We start from the raw sequence: 19,520 nt of genomic DNA, 5'->3' as shown, positions 1-19,520 counted from the left end.
AGATCCAAGGCCTGTTACGTGAGAGCCCAGCCAGAAACCACAGTCGCCCAGGTCAGCTGCGAGTCAGAGCTGTTTGCTTTGCTGGTGGCCCCTTCTCCTGACCCGAGGTGACGGTGGCACGGAAAGCTGGTGGCAAGGCTGGGTAGCAGGCGGCTCGGGGCACGACAGACACAAACAGAGGGAGGGCAGGGATGTTTACTGTGGCCCAGCGCCTCGAGCCAGCCTCCTGTGCGAGCTGTGGGAACGCAGAGAGGATGGAGGGCTTGGGGCTGAGATGGTGGAGCACGGGGCAGGAACCTCCCTGCGGCGCTCGTGGGAAAATTCAACAGGGTGCAGAGGTGCAGGGAGCACCTGGGAGCAGACAGGCGCCTTATCCCACATCCTCATGAGGTTTCTGCTGGGATTTGTGTGCCCTCGGGATCCAGCTTGCTCCCATCTGGATGATCCTGGCTGGCTTCTTGCCTGCCCTGGCAGTTCAGGGGCAGCAGCGTGGGTTTTGGGGTTTGTAGAGGGGATTTGCTGTGGGGTTTGGGGAAGGGATGGAGGCTGCCTGGGTTTTGTTCCCAGCTCTGCAAAGGGAACCGTGGTCAGCGGTGGGAGCTCGTCCCTGGCAGGGCAAGGCATGCAGGAAGCCTCATCTCCTCCTCTGAAGGACTCGTCCCTGCTTCTGCTGCTCTGGTGGAACCAGGGAGTTTTGGGGGAGGGAGGGAGAGGGGGATTTCTCCTCCAAGCTGAGCACAAGGGGCTCACGATTTTGGGCTCGCTGCAAACCCAGGGGCTCTGCTGAAGGAGAGAGACCCCATTTGTTAGGAAAGAAAAAGTTGTTTGGTTGTTGTTTCCAACCAGTTGTTCTGGTTGGAAAAGAAAACACCTGAGAGTGGCAGATGGGGGAGGTATTTCAGAAAATGGAATGAAATAGGAAATGAAGTTAGGATCAGGTGCGTCGTGCTGGAGGTCGATGGGTGTGGGTTGTTGGGGTGCCGAGGCTGCGGGCCTGCAGGTTGCTTGGTTTTAGGAGCGTTTTGTTTGCAGCAGGGGCAGAAGCGTGGCTGTGGAGGGGGGGACACGCTGGGGACTGTCCTGTGGAGCTCGGGCTGGGTGAGGACCGGCCCTGCAGCCGGGCGGCCCCACATCCTCATCCCCACAGCTCTTCGGTGCTTGTGACCGAAGCTGTCTCTGTGCACGGCCGTTAGTGCTTTGCGGTGTCATTTTGAGGTGGAAAAACAGCAAAGTGGGGATGTTGGTATTTATCCCTGAGTCAGAGCCGGGGCGATGCAAAAAGTCCCAAGTGCTGCGTGGTGGGGGCTGCGTCTGGGACATGAGCACCCCTCAGCACCCCCGCAGCACCCGCACCCTCTGCAGCGATGCCCGCGGCCGGGCGCATCCCGCATCCCCCCGAGGCCCTCGCTGTGGTCACCCCGCTGCGGGGATCCGCAAAGGGGCCGGGCGTGGGATTCCTTCTGGGGCTGACACGGAGGGGATGGACCTTGGGTGGCGCGCAGGGACAGTCCCCAGAAGTGGTGACCCGCCGCGGGGACATCCCCGTGCCAGGCAGCAGGACCGCGGTCCCGGGGGGGCTCGGGCTCCCCCCGCTATTTGGAAGCAGAGGGGTGCAAGGTAGGGGCACAAATGCCCCCGGGAGGTGCAGGGCACCCAAACAATCACCCAGTGTCTGCGCCCACCGAGGTCCCGTCTCCACAATGGGGTTGTTGTTCGAAACGGTGGGGACCGAGGTGATCTCATGGCCCCGATCGCGGAGCGGGGAGGGAGTCCCTTCCCTCGGAAAAACCCAGCCAAGGACAACATGAGTAACAACATGCCACAATGTGGAATTGTGATCTCCGCTGCCTTAACAAAGCATAAAGGAGTTCATTAAGGGGGCTTTACACAGTTATAAAAATAAACCTTCTGTGCACACGAGGGTCTAAACAAAGGGGCTTTATGGAGGCCTCCTTTAAAAAGAAGAAGAGGGGAAAAAAAAAAGAGCAAGAAAGCAAATCCAAACCCATGGTTTTTTTGTTTATTGTAACGCATTCTGCTTTCCTCTTACTGGAAAAAAGCGCGTAAGTGGAAAAGGTTCTTCCCAGCGTGAATAGTGCTCTCTCCAGCCGGCCACCTCGCAAACAGCCCGGCTCATTAAACACGTCTGCTGCGGTCCGGACGCCAAGAAGGAAAATACATCCCCCCGGCCCCCCCAGCCTCTGGCGGAGGGAGGGAGGTGGGGGATGCCTCCCTGCTCCGCCGGAGCCCGCTGCGGGGTGTTCGGGGCCGACCCGCATGCCCAGGGCACGCAGGGGCCGGCGTGCTCCAGTGTCAGCTCCCCGTGCTCTGCGTGGGGGGCACGAGAGCTCCTGTGGGGCCGGGGTCCCCTCCTGGGACTGGGGGTTTGTGCGGTGCCGAGCGTTCGTGGGGTGTGCCGTGCTCCTGGCCACCAGCGGCTCTCCTGGGACAGGCTTTGGGGTGTCCCGGGTGAGACCCCAGAGCGTGCTGGTGGCTCTCCGTGCGCTCTCTGGTGTACCTGTGTGTTGTGGTGGCACGTGAGGCTGGCTGCCGAGAGCAGGGGTGGCCCGTGTCCTTCTCCGAGGGCCCATCGGGTCTCCTGCCGCTGTGCCTTTGCAGGTACCCAGAGCCTCCTGTGGCTCAGGTGAGGCGCAGCCATCCCGGAGATCTCATCCTCGGCAGGGACCGGTAGGTGCTGCCAAATATAAAAGGGTCTTCAGTCCCCGTGGGGTCTTACAGCGTGACCCCATGGCACCATTTGAGCCTCGGTCCCGGTTCTGCCACGGCCGCCCTGCCTCCGTACCCGGCACCCCTCGGGTCCCCGCCTGCTCTTTGAGGCTGCCTGGAAGGGAAGGTGTCAGAGGGGAATCGGATTTCACGTTTCCGCCGCTAATTGATCTCAGGCTTCCTGTGTTAATTGCTTGGGCTGTTGAGGGAGGCCGCTCCTCACTGCTGCCGCTGGCGGCGTTGCCCCAGGTGAGGGTGAGGCCGTGGGCACAGCACCAAATGGTGCCCGAATGTGCCCAAAATCCGGGCTCTGTGGGGCACCTGCACGGGGCTGGTGGGTGCAAGGTCTCGGGGAGCCCCAGAGCCGCCCGGCCCAGCAGCTGGAGGCCTGGTGGGGCAACTGGGAGTGCTGGGAACCCACAGCCCTGCCCGGGACCTGGAGGATACCCAGGCTCGCGTGAAGCAGCTGAGGATGACTCCGGCTGGTCATGGGCTGTGTCTTCAGTTCCTGTCCCCTCTGGAGACCCCGGGGGGGAGGCAGTAACACCTCAGCCACCTTCTTCAGGGTCTGCTCTTCACGTCAGGGCCAGGCCTGAAGTCACTGCTCACCTGGATTATTTTTTTGGGAAAGAAAAAAAAAAACAAAAAAAACCAACATAAGCCAATAGATGAACTTTTTGTGCTTCCTTGCTCCTTGTGGACGGGGCTAGGAGTCATGAAAACAACCTGGACCAAGACAGACCAGGTCACACGGGGAGGAAATTTCTAATGCTACAGCAGCAGAGCGCTGGGAGATGGGGCCAGGGAAGGTCACAGCACCTTCACCAGCTGGAGGTATCGCCAGAGGACAGGGTTGTTCTGGTGTATGGGGTCTAAGGGGATATCTGGAAGGTTTCGGGCAAAATCCTTCATTAGAGGTTTTTAAGGAAGGGAAGCTGCATCGGACAAGAAGGAAGGCTTTTGCGTGGATTCTATGATTTTAGAATTGTTTCTGCGTAGATAAACCGCTAAGTTGTGTGCTACGTTGTGGTTGTCTTGCCCCAAAAAGAGCTGCAGTGAGCAGAGGTCTGGAATGGCCCTTTATGAGGAGCAGTTCCCACGGCTGAGACTTTTGAGCTTGAAAAGAGAGGATTTAGGCTCAGCAGGATAGAAACTTGCGGAACTCCAGGTGTCTTGGGTGGGTAGGGGTGGCCTGCTCCTCTCCTCGTGCAAGGCCTGGGGGGCCTCAGAGGGAGACAGTACTGCAAAAACCACGAGGGGATGGTTCCTCACGTCGTTTTGAGTCCTTGCCAGGTGACACCTAGCCTGCGAAGTGCCTCAGCTGAGGGTAACTGGTGTATAGAGGTAAGAGGTGGAGTTGCCTGGGACATGATAGGAATGTCATTGCTGTTCCTAAAAGACCCACAGCTCCCTCAGCCTGTTTGCGGTCTTCCCTGCACAGCTGCAGGTGCTTGTACGATGTGAATTCTCCTCCGGCTGGTAGCTGTGATTCAGCCTTCACCTCTTGCCCACCGTCCCTTGCAGATCCGTATGCCATTGTTTCCTTCCTCCACCAAAGCCAGAAGACGGTGGTGATCAAGAACACCCTGAACCCCACCTGGGACCAGACGCTCATCTTCTATGAGATAGAGATCTTCGGGGACCCCCAGAAGGTGTCCGACTCCCCTCCCAACATCGTGGTGGAAATATATGACCACGACACCTACGTAAGTGTACTGGCGTGAGCTGGGCCTTCGTGGTGTGAGTGTGCTGGGGTAGATGGGAGGAACGCACAGCACCATTCCTGCCCTGTGGGGTGCAAAGCTGTAGCATCTCCGGGCGGCTCGGACGCTGACCTGGACGCTCAGATGATAAAAATCCAGCAAGGGGATTTTAGGGTGCTGCTGATGTCCGTGGTGCCCTGCTCTAGTTACCAAGGCTGTATCGATGTTGCCGAGCATCTCAGTTAGCCGTGGTTCCTTGTGCAAAGAACTTGGGACAGGATTTAAAGCAGTCGTGGGAGTAGGGGGACTGTGCCCTGTTGTTTGCCCAGCTGCCCACAGTATCCAAAGTGCCTTGTAGTGATGGCATTTCGGGTGGGGAGATAACCCCGAATCCTCCCCAGACAAACGGGACTGTAGCCTGCCACGAGGGCAGGAGGGCTTTCAGACCCCGTGTAAGAGCAGTGCATGAATGCACGGCACGCACAACACCTTGGGAACGTCTCGGTGCGTCTCCCCCCTCCTCTCTTCCCCCCACGTGGGCTCTCGTGGTGGAGGTGGTGTCGTGCCCTGCCTGTGGCAGAGAGGGCCCTGACCTCACTGCTGACCCCAAGGTCCTGCTTCAATTCCTGTAGCTGCTGTGCTGGGACCTAAGATATCACGCTCTCTGTCACTCCTGGGAAAGCTGGAAGCTCCTCGGGGTGGCAGCGAGGGCAGCCGGAGGTCCAGCTGGGGATGGTGAATGGGCTCGTCGGGAGCTGCTGGTCCTGCTCCTGGGGTCAGCAGCTGGACTCGGTGATCCAGGGGGGTCCCTTCCAGCTCGGGATGCTCTGCCATTGTATTCTGTGATTCTGTGTCATGCTCCAAGCTCCTGTTCTGAAATTGTGCGATAGCAGAGGGAATCTCACCTCCCATTAAAGCCAAAATGCGCAAAAAGAGTGCGTTTCTACCCCTAGTAGTAACAGGGAGGAGGAGCTGGAAGACCTGGGTCTGTACGGGCATGCGAATCCTCTGTGGGTGGACGGGTTCCTCGTGGGTCAGACGCCGTGGCAGGTATCTGAGGTGGGCTCCCCGTCCCTCTGCTGCCTTCCAGGGCGCGGACGAGTTCATGGGGCGCTGCGTGTGCAAGCCCAGCCTGCAGCGCTCGCCGCGGCTCTCCTGGCACCCGGTCAGCAAGGGCAGCAGGAGCGTCGGGGAGCTGCTGGCGTCCTTCGAGCTGATTCAGAGGGAGAAGGTGAGCGCCCCGTCCTCTGACTGCAACGCTGGCTTCTTCCCTCTGTCTCAGCACTTTCCCAGCCTTTGCTCGGCACTGTTACCCCCGCTGGGCTCAGCGCCCCTCCGGGTGCCCCTCCGCAGCTTCCAGCCATGCGGTGGGATTAGCAGAGCGGTGGGAAGAGGCTCGGTGCCGGGTCCAAGCCTTGGCTGCCGGGGTGCTGGTTTGGGAGGTGCTGCGTGCATCCAGCCGGCCTGGCCAGGCTCACTTAGCTCCGAGCCTTGGCACCTCTGCACCGCGGGAAGAGCCCAGAGCATCCAGCCCCAGATCGCTGCCCTTTGCTCAGAGCAGAGTTAATTTCCGGAGGGGATTTATGAGAGCTGCGGTGGGCGGTTACTGCTGCAGCAAGCTGCCCGGCTCTGCTGGCTGCTGGCGTAACGAGCCGCAGGGGACGCAGGCTGCACCGCGGAGCCAGCCCGGGCTGGAGAGGCTGCTCTTCGTGCCCCGTGCGCTCTCGTTCCCTTTCCACCCTCCCCGTGCACGCACCACCCCCTCGCCTTTTTCATCCCTTGCTTTTCCACTGGCTGCAGCCCAGCTCTGCCTCCGTGCCAAGGGAAGTGGATGGAAGCCTACATCTCCCCCTCCTGCTTCCCCTTCCCGGCCCCCAGGTGCTAATTGGGAACGGGGTCCCGCAGCTCCCTCCTCTCTCCCCGCCATGTGGGTCCCAGCGCTGCTCCCGCAGGGATGCTGTGTGCTGCCTGCACGCTGCTGCCGCCGGGGATGTGCTGGGGCTCAGCCCTGCTCCACGTGCTGGGGCTGCTGGGGGGACCAGGGCTGTGCCCGTGCAGGGATGCTGACGTCGGCTGTGCACCAATTCTGGCTGCATGAGGCTGGGCAGGGTGGCAGCCACCAGTGGAATACGGGAGCTGATGCCCGGGGGAGGTGGCGAGGGGATGCTGTGTGCCACCGGGGAGGTCTCTGCTGCCAGGACGGGGCCGAGTCATCTGCACGCTGCCTCTGCTGCCTCCTCACCCCGTGCAGAAGCTGCAGGGCTGGGTGGGAAAGACTTTGGTCCTGTGCAAGGACCTTGCTTGATGCCAGCCGAAGGCAGCCTGGTGGCTGCAAAGCTCTGCTCGTGCCTCCTTGCTGGAGGCAGAGCCCTGCCCTCTCGCCCAGGATTTCGGAGCCCAGCTCCAAAATGTTTCTCATCGCCAGGAGTGCAAATGACAAGCGTGTGTTTTTCTTCTCCACAGCCGGCTGTCCATCACATCCCGGGCTTTGAGGTAATGCCTCCCTCCTGCTTGTAACTCCTCGGCCCTGCACCCCGAAGTGTCCCCTCCGCTCCCCTGCCCCAAATTGCTGCTGGCTCTCAGCAGAGGTTTGCAGTGGACCTTGCAGCCCTGGTCCTGCAGGCAGTTTGTCCATCCTGTCTTAGGCACCTCTCTTGAGATGGATGGATCCCCATGCGGGGGTGCTGATTTCCTTCAGCTGATGGCGGAGGGAGCTGGAGTGAGCGAGGCAGCTCGCTTTTGACCTCCAAGACAGAGCGAGCGTATCCCATTCTGGATATATGGAAGGATGTATTCCTGCCCTGAGAAAATGTCAGCATTTCCATTGCGAAGGGCTGTGCTTCCCAGCACGCTTCCTACCCAGAAGCCCAGCGAAGGCATTAACTGATGTTTCGGATGTTTTAAGTCATCTCCACTGATTTCTTCTCAAACTGAGCCAGGGGAGGCAGAGGCTTGGACAGCATCCTTTTCCCATTTGGTTATCTAAAAAGCCCTAGGATGGCTTATGGTTGGGAGTTGCTCTAACTCTACTTTCCTTCTCTTCTCCAAACAGAATGAGCTCTCCTCCAGCCTGGATGAGGTGAGTCTGTAAGATTTTTTTGTCTCCACATCTTGGAAATTGTTAAAATCGTGTCTCCACGGGGCAGCCACTTCATTTCAGATGGGTCAAATCCATTGCATCAGGGTTTTAGAAACGAGTGGTCACCAGCAGGCCGGGGCAGACGGCTCTGCCCTTACCTCAGGAAGGGCTCCCGAGGCAGGGCACGTCGGGTGGTATTTAATTAACCTTTGTGGGATGTGTGTGCATGAGGTCTGCTGATGTTCAACGTGGCCAAACAAAGCATGTGAAAGCCGAAATGCTGTGCTGACCTCTCACTGGACCTCAGCTGGAATCCCCCCTGAAAAGTTTGCGACTTTTTGGGGAGGGATTCACCATGAATTGTGGCATGCGCTGGTGTGCTCCATGTGCTCTAAATTAAATACATACAAAGCTGTACACCCTGCAGAGCCCGTCACTGGCTGAACTGAGCACTGCCAGGGTGGGCTGGCATCTTGGAAAGCCCAAGGCAGGGAGCTGAACGAGGGGCACCGCTGAGTGCTGTGGTGGCCCTCGGAGCCAGGTAACCCCAAAGTCTGGGAGACAAGTGATGAGGAACCTGGGGCATGGAAAGAGCTTGGCCACCCTCCATGAAGGATTGGACGGCATGAGCACATCTTTGCAAAATTAGTTTTTTCCACCCACAGTGGAAGTTTCGTTTCTTCCATCAGCCGTTCCTGGTGGTGCGGGAGGGCTCGCCTTCATGCTCCATGTGTGCTGAGATGGCCGAGCTCGTGTAAACATAACCATCTCTCTGCTCTTTCTCCTCCGTTTCTTGCCACTGCCATTTCTGGACTGGGCACTCCACAGCTCTGCACCCCCGCCTTGTTCTACGAGGGGCTCCTCCAATGGGTACCTTTTATGCTCGGACACTTGGCTCCCCTCTGTTCCTCTGCCCCTGTCCAGAAAGCAAATTCAGACGCAGGCTGGCCTCACCCCCCTGCCCTGCAGGAGCCCCCTCCAAACCAGGTCCCTGAGGTTGCATCCCAAAGAGCAATGCCAGCCTGGAGGCTCCAGTGCCCGTGGCAGTAAATAAACCCCTGGGGGCAGCCAGGCTCCCACACGCCTCAGATTCAGGTTCATGTTGTGTCTGGATGGCCGGGCTGGCACCAGACTTCCTTCTCCTGCCTTTCTGTTTGGTGGAAGTGGGAGCAGCCCTTTTAGGACACATCCCCTCCACGCGCTGGGATTTAACTTCCCCTTGAATTGCATCACCCAGCTGCGTGCTCAAAGAGGGAGAAGTTGCCAGTCATTGTTTCGGCTGGGCTGAGCTGCGTGGACTTTTGCTCACCTCTCTTCCACCGCTGTGTGAAAGGCAGGGTTGGGCAAGGTGGCCTCCAGAGCTCCCTTCCGCTCTGATTTCCCTGACTTGGCCCCACTCAAAAAAAAAATACAGCTTCCAGCTGACCCCACGGGCCTTTGCATGGATGTCTTGTCCTTCCTGCTGTGGCTGGGTTGAGAGCTGTGTCTGGGAATTGCTTGTTTCCCACTATGACCCTGAATCCTCCACGGTGCCTCCCTGTGTCCGCTCGTCCCAAGGACTCGCTGCCCCTTTCCGTCCCAGCTGGGGAAACCTCTGGTGCTCGTTCATCCAGCGGAGATCTGGGAGAAGCACAGCCCCAGCTGAAGGCGTTGCAGTGCTGGGAGCCAGACGGGTGCTGTTGCTGTCAGAGCTGCTGGTGGACCCAGCAGGACAGGGGGCAAGCAGGAGCTCTTTCCCTAAGGCTTTCCCCTTTTCCCTTACGGATTTGCCAGAGGACAGAAAACTTGAAATGATCTTTAGTCCAACGGCTATAAGGAAACGCAACACATGGCGTTTGTGCCAGTGGAAATTTAGGAGCTCTCTTAGAGGGGATAAGTACTCCCTTTTGGGGAGCAGACATCACATTTTGAGCCTTCTTCAGGGCTTGGAGGTGGGCTGGCTTCCCCAGCCGTGTCTCCGGTGAGCAGCTTAAATGCAACTTAAGCACAATTAAAGATAGAAACAACCTTTTTTCACCGAACAAGGACAGACTGAGGCTTGTCCTGCTTCAGCCCCTGCTTAGGCACCTTGAAGTGCTGTAAGTGCAGTGCAAGACAAACGAATCTGGGGACAGCTCTTCAAGGGCCGTGCAGTCCATTCTGCTGCCCCAGGCCAGACCCAGTGCGCACACAGTTCAATTCAGCAGCCACCGGCAGCTGCCGCTGCAAAGTAGAGCTTAACATCTAGTACATCCAACGTGCCACTATGGAAAATCCCTTCGTAGCGTAGTCATCTGCACATGCACATAAACCCCAACCAGTCCCATACTTGACATGCATACACCCACTTAATTTAATGCAATAATACTTTAGCCTGAAAAGAATGCCGGTCTCCTAAATTGGTTCCAACTGCCCTTGGTTGAAGGATGCATTTTTAGAGGTTTTGCTTTCATTCCTGCCTTCTCAGTGAGTCCGAACTCAAAGATCCAGGTCAAGAAGAACCCAAACCCTGGAAGGGCTCTGAGCCCATCCTCCGTCAGCAGCCAGGGAAGTCTGGCTCCCTCCTCCCTGCCCTGTGAAGGCAAATTTTGAGTCCCTCGCCCGCTGTCCAGACTTGAGCTCACGGTGGAGGAATCCTCCTTCTGTCTGCACCTGAGCCCTGTCCTGGGGCCGGCATCGTTCTCTTATGGGATCAGTGTTAAAATAGTACCTTAAATCTTATCACAAAAATCCCCACAAAAACATACTTTTTAGTGCTGAATTGCGATTACTCCTGCCATTAGTATCCTGGGAGTGCTTTATATCCAACCATTTTCAGTATTAAATCAGAACTGCCCTATTGTAGGGACAGCTGGTGGGCAACAAGTGGGTGTTCCACTGGATCCTTGCATTTACCAAAGCAGATGGACTGTTAGGGATTCTTAGGGTTAGTAATTAATTAATTTAGTACCAGCCATATAGCTCTTTAAACTGTGCTTTTTGTGAGTTGGTGGTATTCCTTTATTATTATATAAAACAAAATAACACATTTTCTTAAATTCCCTAGAATCCAACAGCACCAGTTGGATCAGGGCCTCACTGTGTTAGGATAAAAGTCAGCCCTAGCTGAGGAAAGCTTGCACTTACCTCAAGAGAAGATACAAGGTGGGAACACAGATGCAGAAGAATAACGTAAATTTATAAATCACACACAACATAGCAATAAAAATCCGATGCTTTCAGGCAATGGGTATCCCTGGCCTTGAATTAACAAGAGGTGGCAGAGGTGTTTTACCTTGAATGGTAACCTCTGATGGTTGGACTTCGTGGTCGTGAAGGTTTTTCCGAATCTAGACGATCTCTGATTGTATCGTGTGCCCCTTCCCGCGGCTGGGGGCGATGCCAGCCTGCTTCCCATCGTGCTGCCCCACCTCTGCCCGCCGGACCGTGGGCGCTGGCCGCAGCATCTCGCTGCCCAGCGCATGGAGCTAACGCCACTAATTCTCCCCCTGCTGCTGCTTCATCCGCTCTCTTCATCCCTCCCCGTAACTACCTCACTGCGGCCCTGGTCTGGGATAGATGTGGTTTCATCTCCTCCTCCCCCAAAGGGGACTGTGCCTCGGCGTGGGGCAGGAGATGCCTCCCAGTTCCCTCGGGAAGGCTCGGGCGTCGCTCTGAGCAAGAGGTGCTTGGTCTTTCCCGGGGTCAGATTAAAGGGAGAGAAATAGTTTGCAAGTACGTCCATTTCCCCCCGTCCGGGTGTCACGGACAGCGGGGAGGAGACGGCTTTAGCGGAGAGGAGGCTCTGGGGGACGTAGCGTAGGGAGGCGATGGGGCTGGTGGCCAGTCGTGTCCCCCCCTGATGCTATCACCCTTCCACCCCGCAGTCTGCAGACTCAGACCTGCCGTACCCGCCGCCCCAGCGGGAGCCCAACATCTACATGGTGCCCCAGGGGATCAAGCCGGTCCTGCAGCGCACGGCCATCGAGGTGAGTGGCCATCGAGGTGAGTGGCGGGGAGTGCACGGGGGTGAGACCCAGAAATGGGAGCCGAGCAGACTTGGTGGGCACAGGCTCCAGCCAGCGCTGGGAGCTGGTTCTGCCCAGCAGCCGTCAGCCACAAGTCTCCTCAAGCCATGATCCTGGCTCTGGGTTTGCTCTGCATGGAAAAAAAAACACAATTTCCTCCACTCCTGCTGCACGTACTTGCCTCAGTGGGCCAACGGGTTTCCATTTTGTCCTCCGGTCCCATCACCGTGCTGGCGCCAGGTCCGACTTCCCACCGGGGAAGCTGAACCTCACCAAGCCCTGGCCCAGGCCCACATTTGCTCTTTAGGCCGTTATCAGATGAGCAACGTGGACACAGGGCATGCTGTGCCCAGAGGGATGAATGCTCGCTGCATGGCCTGCCTTCTCCTCGCAGCACCTGGCCCACGTGGGGGATTTGGCTCTCCCTCACGGCGGGCCAACCTTTGGGTTTGCCTCCCTTGCTGAGATGCGCGGGGCAGACCCAGAGGGAGCAGTTTGGCTCAGTCTTTTCTGCCCGTCCCCCTCACCCTGCAGATCCTGGCCTGGGGGCTGAGGAACCTCAAGAGCTACCAGCTGGCCAGCGTCACCTCGCCCAGCCTGCTGGTGGAGTGCGGCGGGCAGCTCGTGCAGTCCTGCGTCATCAAGAACGTCAAGAAGAACCCCAACTTCGACGTCTGCGTGCTCTTCATGGAGGTGGTGAGGACCTCGGCCCCACGCGGCCGGCACGGGGAAGGGACCTCCGGGGGCCTATAAAACAACCCTGGGCCGGAGCTGATTCTGCCCTGCTCAGCCTCGCTTCCCTTCAGGCAGGTGCGGGGTGGGCGCTCTGTGTATTTACATGTGCCCCCCCCCTCTGCCCGCAGCGTTTGCCCAGCGAGAGCCTGTACAGCCCCCCCATCATCATCAAAATCATCGACAACAGGCCGTTCGGCCGCAGGCCCGTGGTGGGGCAGTGCACCGTCCGCTCGCTGGAGGACTTCTACTGCGACCCCTACCACGAGGAGGCTGACGGGCCCCAGGAGCACGCAGGTACCCGTGGCACCGAGCCCACCGCTGGCTGCCCCCCTCGCCCTCCCCCAGGAGGAGCTGTGGGTGGCTGTGTGCATGGCTTGTCGCTCAGCACAGCTGTAGGTCTGATGTAAAAGGCCCGGGAGGTGCCGAGGAGGAGTTTGGCTCTGGGGTCTGTTGGTGGGCTGTGTCGTGGCCAAGCCCCGTGAACGTGAGCTTTGGGTGGTGCGAGGGCTCTGGGCATGGCTGAAGCTGCTCCTGGAGCTTGATCTGGGGGTGGTTTGGTTGTGGGGTCCGTAACAGCTGGATGTCCTGCTCATGCCTGTGCTTGCTCCGATTGCAGATGATGTGAGCCTCACGCCCAGGGACGACGTCCTCATTGACATCGATGACAAAGAGCCCCTTCTTCCTACCCAGGTATGGAAAAAGTTGCTACGGGTTCTTAGTTTGCAAGTATTTCGATGTGGGGGAACTTGTCTGGGTGCAGGGCTGGGCAGATTGGTGCAAATGTGGGGTCATGTTTGGTCATAGCCTTCTTTTTGCATTTCCACCTGTTTTCACCTCCCTTTTCCCCCGTGCTACAACAAACAGCCACAAACTCATCCTTTTCCCATGTGTTTGATAAGAGGCGTCAGATTGATTTTCTGGGACAGCAGAACTGTGTCTGTGAGAGGCTCGTCCCTTTGGCGTCCCTTCCTTGACTGCGTGGTTTGGTTGAGGCTGGGAAAGGTTGGCACTCATCCCCGCGGTGCTCTGCTCTGCGGGATGCTGGAAATGGCCGTCAGTGCCCCAGGGAGCTGGCGGTCCTGCAGGGGCTTACACCGGCACTGGACTGGGTGACGTGGTGCAGGCAGGTGGGACGGTTTGCCCAGGGTCCCACCGGTGGGCTGTGACTCTGTCCGTACCACGAGCACAGGGCCAGGTCGCCTTGCCCCAGCGTTGCTCGTTGTTTGCAGCTCCGGTTCCTCGGCAGAGGGCCGTGGCAGGGACTGGGGCTGCTGGCTATCCCCTGGTGGCAACTGCGCATGCTTTAGCCGAGTTGATGAAGGAGGAATGTGTTGCTGCTGTTGCAGAAGGAAAACTTGGGTGTGCCGTGAGTCTGGGGGCTGCAGGACACGCGCCTCCCTCTGCATGCAGCTGTGCCCTGCAGGCGGGCAGTGCCCCTGGGGCTGCTATTGCTCCTTCCTAAAGCGTGGCTGGCAATGTCTGGCCGCACTGGTGGCACCGGCCGTGCTGGTGTTTCGCGTTCCTGTAGGTGGGCAGCCAGCAGCTGCGCCCTCTTTGAGGCAGAGACGTGTCAGTGCCGGTGCGTGCCTTGATGCACCGGGCTGTAGGCAAGCCGGGTTACTCAGAACAGCCAACAGCATTGCCAGAGGCGTTTGGTGGAGCTTCTCACCATCTCCTATTCCCTTTGGTGTATTTAGCGTGTTCTGGCATTTCACCCCCCCCCCTTTTTTTTAAGGGCTGTGGGTGCTGCAAGGTACCCTGGGCTAGAGAAGCCTGATGGGGAGCTGGAGCTGCACCTCCCTCCTCGCTGCATCCCTCCTGCCGGGCCATGCGTGCCGGCTGCGTGCCGTGCCAGCCCTCCCCGTGGCACAGCAGCACGCAGCACGTGCCGCAGCCTCTGCCCGCTTCACCTTGGGCTAAGGAACACGAAGACTTTGGTGGCCGGTGCTTGGCAAAAGCTGGGTGTGGGACCGGAGCCTGCTGCGGGCTGGCTGCAGCTGGCCCTCCTCTTCCTCACCTAGCCCAGGCTCCTCTGGGGGTGCCTCAGGAGCCGGTGGGGACCCGACAGAGCAGTCCAGAAACCCTGGCCCGAGCGCACAAGTGTCACTGAAAGGGAAAAGCAGCTCGAGAGAGAAAATAGAGCTGACGGCCTGATTGGCTTTCCGTGTCCTTGCCATTTGTGGCTTTGTCTTAACTGTTTCCAATTGTGCTTCATCTTGTATCAGGAAAGTAACTGGAGCATGTCTGTAAAAATCACAGCGAAACAAGGCTTGGAACGGGAACCTGTGCTGCTACAAATAAAAAAACAACACCTTTTCTAGCCCAGTGCAGAAAGCACTTGACAGAAAAGTGAGGGCACCACCGAATAACATGGGCAGGAGGGCTGGGACGTGGCTCATGACTTTACCCCTGGTTTGCTGGGTGATGCCGGGCAAGCGATGCCGCTTTGCGGCACGAGGAGGTGATGTGGTCAGGGCACTGGTGGCATTGGCAGGTTTCAGGAGGCTGCTGGCCCTCAGCCGTGCCCCGGGCTGGTGGCAGCAGGGGGAGGTTGGTGGCGTTTGTGGCACAGGACCTGGTGCTGCAGACGGAGTGCTGACGGTCGGTGTTGTAGCTGCAGCTCTGGAGAGCTGTGGCGACATCGCTTCTGATTTTTTAATGGAGAAATCTACCCAGCTTTTTTTTTTTTTTTTGGATGGATTATTTTTTTCTGGCGTGTTCTGAAATCTATAGCTAACCTTTTTTTTTTTTTTCCTCTCCTCTGAGAGAGCCGGGGCTGCTCAGCCTGCAAAGACACCTGCAAAGTCCCAAAAGAGAAATGCGATTCCCTCTGGGAACCTCTGTTTTTGCCCCAAAGATCCTTTACGGGCTTGGGTGGGCACAGCGGGGGCCGCAGTGGGTGCTCACCCCCCTGCATCCAGCTGGGGACCCCCATGCCAGGTCTCTCTCTTGGTCAATTTGTGCAGCACGTTGGTGCTCATTGGACAGGGGGCTCCCGTCTTGCACCATCCCCTCCTCTGCTGGTGCCTGGGCGTCACAGGGCAGCACCCTAGGGTGCCCCCACCCATGGCACAGCGCCGGGGGTTCCCCTGCTCTGCCGTGCCCACCAGCGCCCAGAATGCCCTGATCAGGACACGTGGGTTTTTAACGAAAAGGCATCTCTTTCTCGATGATTTCACGGATTTTTCTTTTCTTTGGACGCTTTCCTCGCTTTATTTTCTAGGGGGGAAAAATCAAGAGTGGTTTTCGTGTTAATTTTGCTGCAGTTCATTTTCTTACAGTCTCCCCCCTGAGACCCATTCACTGTTTTCCTGTTTTCCCCAAGTTTTGTTGCACCTGGAGGCGAGGGCAAGGAAGAAAGAGAAATGCAGGGCTCACACTCTTCAATTTGCACTCCAAAAATGGCACAATTTCAAATTCCGTTTGGCTTCCATGGCTTTTATTGCAGTTAGCTTGGATAAGAAAATGAAAAAAGACATCCTTTATTTTTTTTTTTTCCTGTCTTTTGACCAACGTTAACCGTGAAAGTGCTCGTTGGTGGCACGGGGCATGCGAGCCAGCAGCCATGGGTGCTGTGCAGACAGCGAAGGATCAGAGCTGTGGATGTGAGGCCCGGCCTTTCGCCGGCCGCCCTTGCTGGGGGAACAACCAGAGACATGGCCCTGGCGGCGCAGATCTCTCCCCACTGCTGCTGGTGCGAGTTTTCCGTGATCCCTGCGCCTCATCCCCTTTGCACCTGCACTTGGGGAGCCGGAGGAGGAACCACCATCCCGCCAGTCCTGTTCCGGGTGCTGCCTTCACTCGGGGCAGGACGGGGGGCTCCCCCCATGCCGGCTGCGATGGAAGGAAAGCAGCAGCTGCAGATCCCCCCCCAGCTCCCACCCTTTCCAAGGCTTTGCTCTGGATGCTTTCCCAAATGCGTGGTGCTCCTGCAGAGGCTGTGGGCACCATCTGGTCGCATGCCAGACCCAGGTCCCTCCATTTCTCTTTTGAATTACGCCCTGTCACCCACCCCCGCTGGGAAATTCATGTGTTTTCTATCCATAATCATGGGAAAACACTCGGTCCCTAGCTCTGATGTTTTTCCCCGAGACCTTAGGGTGCTGCTTGTCCTGGAGGAGACCCACACACCATGGCTTTGTTGTACATGGATCGAGATTTCATCCTCAGCATAGCTGGGTCTCTGTCCGCTACTCGCCTGGGAAATTAGGGGTGCCGCTGTGTCTGCAGCAGGGTGGGAGCCAGCGCAGGGTCCCGGTGTGCTCCCGGTGACTGAGTGCTGGAGCCGGGGGTGACCCGTGTCGGGTCTGCTGGGAGGAAGGGAGGTTTCCTACCTGGGTGACCCCGGGCACCCTCTGCTGCTTGCCGTGTGCTCCCGGGGCGGCTTTTGGCTGGGCTGCGCGGGAGTGAATTTGTCCATAGGAAAACGCAGCCCGCCTCCGCGTCCCGGCATCCAGGCCTCTTCACTGCGGGTCGCCCCGTTTGCTCGTTGCTCCCACAGTTAGCAAAGACAGCCAGGGCGATTCTGGGCCGTGGGGGCAGGGGATGGAGGTGAAGGACCCTCTGGCCTCCAAGCACCCCGTGCGCAGGAGAGGGGCTGCGGTGGCTGAGCCCAGGTCCCTCAGCCGGGGCGTGCGGAGCGAAGCGAGGCGAGCTCTTGTTCGTCTTGACTCCCCTTTAACCAAAATAAATGACAGCACCGCGTTATACCATTATTATTGGTTTTTTAATTTCCAGCAAAGGTCAGAAAAATGTGTCCCTAGCAGCGTCCCCAGACCTGGAGGCAGGGCCCTCGTCCCCCAGCACAGCGGCGAGCAGCAGCAGCGGCGCCTCGCTCCCCGGCCTGCCCTCGCAGAGCCAGCAGCACCAGACCCTGCTGCTCCTTTCTGTTAGCAGAGGCGGAGATTGCCGTTATCGTTCCAGCTGTGTGGGCTCAGGCAGGCGTTATGCTGGGGCCCCGTGCGGCTCCGCAATAGGTGCCTGTGCCCTGGGGCGCTTCTGGGCCCACCGAAAGCACCTGAGCCTCGGCCCAGCCCCGGGGCAGGTCGGGGCGGAGGCAGGCAGAGGGAGATGGCAACGCCAAGATGCTCGTTTTCAGCATTTTCAAAGCACAAGGCTTTGGCATTTCTTCACTGAAACAAACATTTCAGAAACAAAACGCCCTGCCGTGAACCGAATCGCTCTGGTTGACCCCAGATGGATTCTCCTCTGTTTGTTTGTTTGTCTTTCAATTCTGCCCTTTGTTTGCAAGCAGGGGAGGAGGCGGCTTGTTCCTGGAAAGCCAAAGCAGAATTCCCGCCATCTCCCTCCCCTAACCTCCAAATCCTGGCCCTGGCTGCCATCCCTCCCGTGCCCACCCCTGCCGGTGTCGGAGGTTGGGCGACCCACGCGCTGGTGGTCCGGCACCCGCAGCCACCGGCCGCCCCCGGGGATTTCTTCTCCTGGGGACGGTTCCCGGTGGCCAGCCCCTGCCCCTGCCTGCAGTCCTCGCAGCGCCGTGACCTTGGCCGTGGCAGCCGGGGCTGTTCCTGCCCGCGCATGTGTGCATGGGTGTGCTGCGTGTGGCTCCAGGGCCTCTCCCCGTCCCTGCCAAGCCTGGCCTCGGTCCCTCCCCTGATGGATGACCTGAACAAAGGATCGCTTTGTTGTCCTCATCTGAAAGAGAGCAAACAAACAGACACGAAACCCCTCCGCGCCGGGGCTGCCGAGCGCGCGTTGCCCACCTCGTCCAAGCGGGGTGGGAAGTTCAGCCCGAGGTCTGTTTGAAACGCGGCTGTGCACACGTGAGCTGGGAGGAACGTCGTGGTTACCGAACGCAAAGGAAAGAAGCTCCCAGGACTCACAGAAAGGCAGTTTTTCTGCGACAGAGTCTCCCAGGCTCTGCCTTTCGGGTTTGCCCCTCTGCGGGATGCACACGCAGTTCGGTTGTGCGAGCTCTGAGCGTGCACACGCGGCTGGGGCTCCCGGCGTGCCCCAGCCCCTCTGCCTGCCCGCAGCCCCCCCTTGTCCTCCCTGCTCTTCTCCTGGCTCCTGAACCCTGAGGCCCACCTGCAGAGCTTCTTTCTTCCGCTTGATAAGAGTCACAGAGCTGCCGTCTCCTGCACCAGCCTCTGACGGGCTCCCATTTTAATGGGAAATGAGCCCAGAGAAATCTTTCCCCCGTGGAGCAGCTGTAAGTTCAGCGTCTTCTGCTTGACCTGAGCTCCGCTGCACATCCATTTCGATGGGAAGGCGCCTCCTGGCAGCACGTGCCGTAACCCTCCGGGTGCCAGGGTCGAGAGCAGCACCCGGCTCCAGCGCTGCCTCCGGCGGCCTCGGGTGCTCTGAAGACTGGGCTGCAGCCAGGGCTTGGGGCTCTCAAAATGACCCTGAAGGAAATGTGGTGTTCAGCTGCAGGATGAGCCACATCTGTGCTGGGTGTTTTGTTTGTACCAAGACCTTGGTCCTGAGCTCCCCCAGCCCTGCTGCCTTACAGACACCCCGGGCAGATCCCTCCCGGCTCCAGGTGACGCTGGCCCTCGGTGTCCTTGTCCCGAGACACACGGACAGCTTAGCTTTCCCTGGTGGCTTTTCCGTCCTGTGTTTTTTTTTGCTGCAGTTTCCAGCCAAAGACTAGGATAACCCCCTGCTTGCAGGCACCCCGTGTGTTCCCTGCACCCACCCAAACCCTGTCCCACCTGACGAACGTTAAGGAGCGCTGTAACCCAGACCCCGCTCTCCTGCTGGGGGTGCTTGGGCCGGGGAGGGGGAGGGAAGGTGGAACACTTTGGGTTCATTCCTTTGATTTCTCCTAAAATGTGCTTTTGCTGATGTATGTTGAACATTGTTTCTCTAACCCCATTGATAACCAACCATTTTAATTTGTAGCTTGCGGAGGGTTTGACCAGCTCAGCACTAATTAACATGCCAGCTTCTCGGTCCGAACCTCATGTAGGTATTGCTTCGTTTCTAACTTTCTTGCTCGATTAATTGTTTTAATGAATGGTACATGTACATATATATGTATATATTTAAAGATCTGCCAGCAGGGACGTTTCAGTGAAGGATCCCAGAAGCAGGGCAGCTTCCCCTGCTTTGCCTCCTCGAGGCAAGGAGGCTGGGTTGGGTGGTGAGGCTGGGGACGCTGCCTCCCGCTCACCCTCATGGGGCCGGCAGGATCCCACGCGAGGTCGGGGGTCTTCTCCACAGCCTCTGCAGGGCCTGGCAGCTCGGTGGAGATGGGGAGAGCTGGTGCCTGTCCTGGGTGGCTGCCGTGGCATGGCTGGGGCCTTGGTGGGACCTCCGGGACCG

General features: G+C 58.4%; 1 protein-coding gene across 14 annotated transcripts in view; it reads left to right on the top strand.

Annotated features, from left to right (window-relative positions):
- Positions 1-19,520, top strand: part of DYSF (dysferlin) — a 94,542-nt gene that overhangs the window by 29,471 nt on the left and 45,551 nt on the right. For 7 of the 14 annotated variants that reach the window (XM_083832786.1, XM_083832785.1, XM_083832784.1 and 4 more), the window contains 10 exons: positions 4,252-4,433; positions 5,521-5,661; positions 6,894-6,923; positions 7,483-7,509; positions 8,338-8,379; positions 11,355-11,456; positions 12,030-12,191; positions 12,359-12,524; positions 12,847-12,920; positions 19,098-19,160. In XM_083832786.1, coding sequence (XP_083688912.1) covers positions 4,252-4,433; positions 5,521-5,661; positions 6,894-6,923; positions 7,483-7,509; positions 8,338-8,379; positions 11,355-11,456; positions 12,030-12,191; positions 12,359-12,524; positions 12,847-12,920; positions 19,098-19,160 — 989 coding nt within the window. The remainder of the gene's footprint in view (positions 1-4,251; positions 4,434-5,520; positions 5,662-6,893; positions 6,924-7,482; positions 7,510-8,337; positions 8,380-11,354; positions 11,457-12,029; positions 12,192-12,358; positions 12,525-12,846; positions 12,921-19,097; positions 19,161-19,520) is intronic. The other 7 variants (XM_083832781.1, XM_083832778.1, XM_083832776.1 and 4 more) reach the window with 2 other exon arrangements.

This window comes from Anser anser, assembly GCF_964211835.1.
Source record: "Anser anser genome assembly, chromosome: 4".
NCBI lineage: Eukaryota > Metazoa > Chordata > Aves > Anseriformes > Anatidae > Anser > Anser anser.
The sequence above is the reverse complement of the archived record's forward strand: the minus strand, read 5'-3'. Positions and strand labels throughout refer to the sequence as shown.